Below are 6,686 nucleotides of genomic sequence, written 5' to 3' on the forward strand. Positions count from 1 at the left end.
CTAAATTACTTCACCGAATCACAAAACCGTTGATGGTTGGTCTCTTAAAGGGGCCGCCTTCCGTTCGAGAAACGCCATAATTTTTGTTCATAAAAATGAAATAATAAATAAGTAAAAGCACTTAATACGGAAAGTATAAATGTATCAAAGCAGAGACAATTGGCGTGTTTACAGGGGTAGCTTCCGTGCGGTTTTGCGGTCTGAGAAGGAGGGAGTGAAAAAATCCGAGCTGAGCGGGAGACACGTGAAGGCGGCGCAGTTGGACGCGGCGAAAGGAAGAGGAGGAGGAAAGAAAGAAAGAAAGGAAGGAGGCGAGGAAAGGAGGAAGGACGGAGCCATAATGAATTCAGCCTCGCAGTCTTGGCGCCAATCCGGTTTGCACAGAAACCGATAGAAACCCCGTCGATATTTTAATAAATCTCCGACCAGCCTGTGGTGCTTTCACGTCCGCCGCTCGGCGCTACACCCGGTTTGCCTCATTTAGCTCTCTAATCTGCCGCTGTCACGTTAATCTAAACCCGCCTCCCCCCTCTCTCCTCCTCCACACACCTCCCCGCCATCCTCCCGGTTCCTTCGGCCGTAGTCGCGACACCAATAACCGGGACAATAGAGCTGCTTTTCTCCGGGGGGCTTTTTCGACCAGCTACGAAAAAAAATGGGGGTGAGTTGGCGTCTGTGACACAGTGAAAGTTGGAATAATCCGAGCCGTCGGATGAGGACAGGGAAATTAAAAAAAGGAAGAGGAAGAAGGAGGAGGAGGAGGATGGATGCAGCTAAAAAAAGGTGTTCGAAGCTCGACCGTTTTTAGCCGCATCCAGGTTAGCATGTCTGTTAGCATGCGTTAGCTTCAGCACCCTCCATTCTTCCTGTTTTGACACGCGCCGTGTGCTGATGCTAACAGCGGGGCTATGTTAGCTAACAGGGAATGCCATTTTGGGGTGATTAGCTAGCGCTCTGCTAGCCGTTGATGCTAACTCTCCCACCACCACCACCTCCTCCACCTTTATGTGTACATCTGGATCCAAGCAGGCCCCAATCTGGTGCCTTCCCCCCCCCTCACCTGCTATTAAAAATAAACCCAAGCTGATTGGAAGTTAAACCTAAAATTTCACTTCAGCTGTGCTTAAACCCTCGATCCACGTGTTTTCTCTGCAGCCTCCTTTTTAAATTAATTTTTATTTATTTATTTGTGTGTCTGGTCCAGAGTTAATACTGCATTCCTGACTGTTGCCTTCTTGTCTGCTCAGGCCTGGAATGAGGGAGTTTTTTGTTAATTGTTTTTGTTTGTGAAAGCTGGACTTATTTATTGTGTCAACATTTGGGGGCAATTAAAACCCGCTGAAGGATTACACTTTGACAAAAAAAAAAAACATAAAATATTAATAATATAAGGATTGCCAAGCTAGATGTTAGGGGAAAATGCCATTTTTTTCCTCCTTTAATTGCACACCTGTATTTAAGCTGGAGGGGTTTATACACAGCATTTGTTTTGTACCTATTTTTTATGTAACTCCAATATGTTCCCCTTTGTTTTTTTATTGTTAAATGAATGTTTTGGTTGCGATTTTAGCCAGCGTGGGTATATTTAATGGTTTAAAAAAGTGAAAGATGAGCTTGTTTGGCGTTATTAACGCTCAAATTAAAGCGTCAGTACGTTATTGTAGATATAGATGCTGCTGAATCGTACATGGACGCTTTAAATACGTCGTCTTTCGCACCTTTCTGCCTTTACCTTCACTACAAACTCTGTAATATGTCGGATTGTCGGGTGTATAGTTTGTTTGCAGGCTGCTGATAAGTGTCTCTGAGAGCCACCAAATGGATTCTTATGTGTTCAGGTACAATTAAGTCATTATATCTTAACTTTTAGAACCATTCAGGGAGGAATCAGTGGGACGTAAACGGCGATAAGAGAGGAATGTCGAGGTTCTGCGTCAGACTTAACGTTTTTGGAATAGCTTAGCTGCAGTTTAGACCTAATTTTGACTAAAACAAATATCTGTGAGACCAGATTTTGATCACCACGGTAAATATTATTAAATCATTCTGATAGATTAATCCTAAGAAGGCTGGGAATAAATCAGAAGGTGCTTCAACAAAGGGTTAATTTCAGTGTGTGCACAGCTTCTTGTGTGTTTTTATATTTTTCCTTCAAAGATGATGTCTCCCACTTTAATTCTGCAGAATATTTGTCACATTAAATGTGGAAAAGGTCATTTCAACAGGACTTTCTTGACATCCACTGTTCATGAGATGGAAAAATAAACTTATTAAGTGTAATTTAGGGTTTTGTGGCTCCTTCTGAGTCGACATGTTTCCATTTTCGTTCTCATCTCCTCCTCATCTCCTGTGCTCAGAGGAAGTCCAACAGAGCGAAGGAGAAGAAAGCACGGCGCCTGGAGGAGAGGGCGGCCATGGACGCCGTGTGCGCCAAGGTGGACGCCGCCAATAAGGTGATTTCGGCGGCAGGCGAAACCCTGCTGGTTCCTGTGGCGCTCCGGCTGTGGTGAAAGTTTATTTTGTTTATTTGTCAGACTGAGTCCGGCACTTGAACGACAGCAGGAGCTAAATGCAGCATTGTCCGCCTTGTTATGCATAATTAATCGGCATCATTAATTGCCACCCGTCGATTCGAGCGTCGGGCCTCCGCGGCTCGGGTGTCTGAGCGAGGCGGGCGCTGAAAGTCCGGCGGAGAACAAAGCTCAGCGACGCCCACCTCTCGCCGGCTCTGCAGCTGCTTCCTCGCCGGGCTCGTCCCGGTGTCATACCCGACAGATGGTGGCATTAAATAAATAATTACCTGAGCCGTCCAAGCTCTCCTACCTCCCCGCCGCCGCCGTCTTTTCCCGCTATGATGAGCTGCAGGTTGTTTTCACAGCCTCCGAGGCAAACGTACCTCAGCTGGAAGTTTCTGCTTTTACGTCTAAACGGATGTCTTTAGATTTTCTTTTTTTTTTTTTTTACTTTTCTCTCACCTGTTGTTCGTTTTATATTTATTTTATGGCCAAAACGAAAATGCTCTAACAAAGAAACTGGAACTAGACGAGGATTTAAAGGTTTTAGTCTCGTATTTAAGCCGTTACTGATCGTCCAACATGTAGAAAAGTGACATTAGACATTAGCAATTCATACACATTATTAGTTTTTTCATTAGTAATAACAAATAGGACATATTCTGTAGCTTTCATAAGGTTTACAGGTGGATTTGAATGAAGTGAGGCGCAATAACACTTATCTAGTAAGGCAGGGGTGGCCAATCCTGGTCCTTGAGGGCCACTATCCTGCATATTTTACTTGTTTCTCTGCTCCAACACACCTGATTTGATTCAGTAGGTTATTAACAGGCTTCTGCAGAACAAGAAGAGGTGATGTAACCACTGAATCAGGTGTGTTGAAGCAGGGAAACAAGGAAAACATGCAGGATAGTGGCCCTCGAGGACCAGGATTGGTCACCCTTGTAGTAAGGAATGGGCATTTTAAGCGATTTTATTTTAGATTATTTAACCCTGATGCCGTCCTAACAGACACAGCGACTCATTCTTCGTAATCACTACTTTAAAACCACCATCGGTTTCACGTTGCTCGGTTATTTACGTTGAATTTTAGGTTTCTATTACAAGCTCATGTAGTAGCAGCTAGCTGTAGCGCTTCTGGTGCAGCCTGGACAATGTCCAGCAGGAATATTCCCTTTTTTTTCTCTGCTGGAGTAGCCTTAAAGTGTTTTAATAGCGTTTGTGAGAAATTCGTTTTACGTCAACAGCAGGTAACTTTGGCTCCGCTCTGACTAGCCGTTAACTCATCTGAATGATCAGAATTAAACTCTTCCTCCAAGCTGCGGTCGTTTAAACAGCCGTCTCCGTTTCTTGTTCGTAACGTTTCAGCAGGACCCCACTTCAGTGGACATAAACGACCTTTTTAAGAGTCTTGGTCTTATTGAAGCTGCTGTATTTCCTGAAAAATGAAGGATGTTAATATAAACAAAACCAATTTGTGGGTGAGATTTAATTTTGTCCTTTCTTCTCGCAGCTCGAAGACCCTCTGGCCGCGTTCCCAGCCTTCAAAAAGTACGACAGAAACGGGTATGCACCGGCTCGTACACTTCCGAAGGAGTTCGTCTCGCGATGTTTGCGTGTTTCTGACGTTAACTTGTCGTCCCCGTCCAGGCTAAACCTGCAGATAGAGTGCAAGAGAGTGACCTCCCTGAACCCGCTGGCCGTGGAGTGGGCCTTCGAACTCACCAGAGCCAACATGCAGGCGCTGTGAGAAATTTAGTCCTTTTTTTGTGTGTGTGTGTGTTTATTAACCGAGGGACGAAGTGACCCGTATTTCACCGATTCTGTTTGCTTACACGCAGGAAGGAAAAAAAAGAAAAGAAAATGCTGACGGTGGAATGACTCAAATTAGCTTTCTCTCACTTTCGTCAGGATTCTGTTCAGTTAGCAATTTGTTCCCGAAACAGAGCGGTGGTTGGGGAGGAAATGTGGGGCTTTAAAAAACGCCGTCCGCTGTCGCCGCAGATACGAGCAGAGCGAGTGGGGCTGGAAGGAGCGGGAGAAGAGGGAGGAGATGAACGACGAGAGGGCGTGGTACCTGCTGGCCCGAGACGCCGACTCCACCCCCGTGGCCTTCTCTCACTTCAGATTCGACGTGGAGTGCGGGGAGGAGGTGCTGTACTGGTACGGTGCTCTCCGGCGTTCGAGTTTCTTTTAAATTCAAGGTTTCGTTGGTTTAATGTGAGGCCGTTTTCTCAACCCCTGCAGCTACGAGGTGCAGCTGGAGAGCAGAGTGCGGAGAAAAGGCCTCGGCAAGTTTCTCATCCAGATTCTGCAGCTCATCGCCAACAAGTAAACGCCGCCGCTTCGCTCTCGGCTGCACGCTCGTGCACCTGAAGATGCTGCTTCTTCTTTTTTTTAATGCGTCAAGCATGAATGACAAAGAAGAGAAACCAAGTTTTTTTTTGTGTGTGTGTCTCTGTTCAGTACACAGATGAAGAAAGTGATGCTGACGGTCTTCAAACACAACCACGGGGCTTACCAGTTCTTCAGAGAAGCTTTACAGTGAGTGCAGCCGCTGCTTCAAACACGCGTTGCTAAACTTCACAAGAAAAAAAGGAAAATAGCAGGAAAAAGATAAAGAACCGTCTTTCAGTTCAAGGGTTTTATGTATCGGACGTAATAAAAAAACATGATCTGGTCTGTATCTGGTTTTAAAATATTCAAATCTAACCTCAAGTGTATGAAAACCCACCACAGATTCCACCGCCTCGTCATTTATGACATAAAAATGAAGCCAAAACTACTGCTTTTGGAAGGGTGGGGGGATAACAACCAATAGGAGCTGATCAAATGAGCTCATCTTCAGTGTGACCTCTTCTAAAAATAAAAAAAGGAGTTTTGGTTTCAGCTCTGGAGCGTTCAGGTTTGTGTCACAATGCCGGGGCAGAAAGACAACAGCAATGACCCTCGAGAAGCAGCTGCTGCTGCCCAGAGAGCCGCGAAGGGTTAAAGGTCACCTCCGGACCGTTTGGAGTCCATCGTTTTTACATTGAGAAGGATTATTTACAAGGTGGAGAACATTTAGGCGCAGCCGCCAGCCCTCGGTAAATTCACCCCAAGGTCAGACTGTGCAATGCTCAGAAACTGTCAACAACCCAAGAGCTCCATTTCAAACTCTACGGGTCTGTTGGCAGGTTAAAGGTTAGACCGATGAAGCCGAAGTAGAGAAATTTACCCATAATGCACAGCGCCATATTTGGAGAAAACCAACAGTCGGGCACGGCAGTGGAGGGGTGATGATTTGGGCCACAGGACCTGGACTCCATTCAGTCACAGAGTTAACATGTTTACCAAAGTACTCAGAGTCAAATGGACCAAACTGGGTCATTAAAAAAAAAAAAAGGGACAACGATCCCAAAACACAGCCGCTGATCTACAACAGAACGGCTCAGAAAGACAAACAATCGAGGCGCCGCGATGGTCCGGTTCTGAAACGCTGTGATGGGACCTTAATGGGGCGGTGCTGAAGCAAATGTTCGCAAACCTCAATGAACTAAGCGACGTTGTAAAAAAAACAGAGTGGGCCGAAATTCCTCTCCAACCATGCTGGAGGCTGGCTTTGGCTTCGAGTTTGTTTAACAAGTTAAGACTTTGAATCAGTCCAGATCGGTTGATTTTTGTCCTGATGTGTAAAAACCATAGAACTGAAAACGGGAGTGGGCCGCGCTTGTATAGCACCGTTGTTTTGCCCCACTCAGCTTCTGCAGAGCACTTTACAGTGTTTCTCATTCTCTCGCACACTTATACACGTCATGTCATGAGTTACACTGAACATTCACCACTTCTTGGTAAATGTTTGGAGCTGAAATATAAACTACATATTTAATTAATTGACTGCCCCACTCCTTTTAGAGGATTACCTCCCAACCACTGAGCCGAAGCCTCCCTCACTGACAGAGTCGTTTTTTATCGAGCCTCTCGTGTTTCGTCTCCAGGTTCGAGATCGACGAGACCTCGCCGAGCATGTCCGGCTGCTGCGGCGACGACTGCTCCTACGAGATCCTCAGCAGGCGGACCAAACACGGCGGTGCCTCGGCGGGCCACACTCACGGCGGCGGGCACTGCGGCGGCTGCTGCCACTGATCGACGCGCCGCGGTGGGTGGAGGCGGGGGGGGGGGGGGCCCCCCCCC

General features: G+C 46.3%; 1 protein-coding gene across 1 annotated transcript; it reads left to right on the forward strand.

The window, feature by feature from the left end:
• The first annotated feature begins 257 nt into the window (after positions 1 to 257).
• On the forward strand, positions 258 to 6,680 carry naa40 (N-alpha-acetyltransferase 40, NatD catalytic subunit). Its single transcript, XM_017427991.3, has 8 exons — positions 258 to 661; positions 2,358 to 2,453; positions 4,027 to 4,079; positions 4,164 to 4,259; positions 4,518 to 4,676; positions 4,761 to 4,844; positions 4,980 to 5,057; positions 6,491 to 6,680. Exons 1-8 carry the CDS (start codon positions 656 to 658, stop codon positions 6,636 to 6,638), a joined length of 720 nt encoding a protein of 239 aa, XP_017283480.1. The 5' UTR covers positions 258 to 655; the 3' UTR covers positions 6,639 to 6,680.
• The last annotated feature ends 6 nt before the right edge of the window (positions 6,681 to 6,686 follow it).

This window comes from Kryptolebias marmoratus, linkage group LG7, assembly GCF_001649575.2.
Source record: "Kryptolebias marmoratus isolate JLee-2015 linkage group LG7, ASM164957v2, whole genome shotgun sequence".
NCBI lineage: Eukaryota > Metazoa > Chordata > Actinopteri > Cyprinodontiformes > Rivulidae > Kryptolebias > Kryptolebias marmoratus.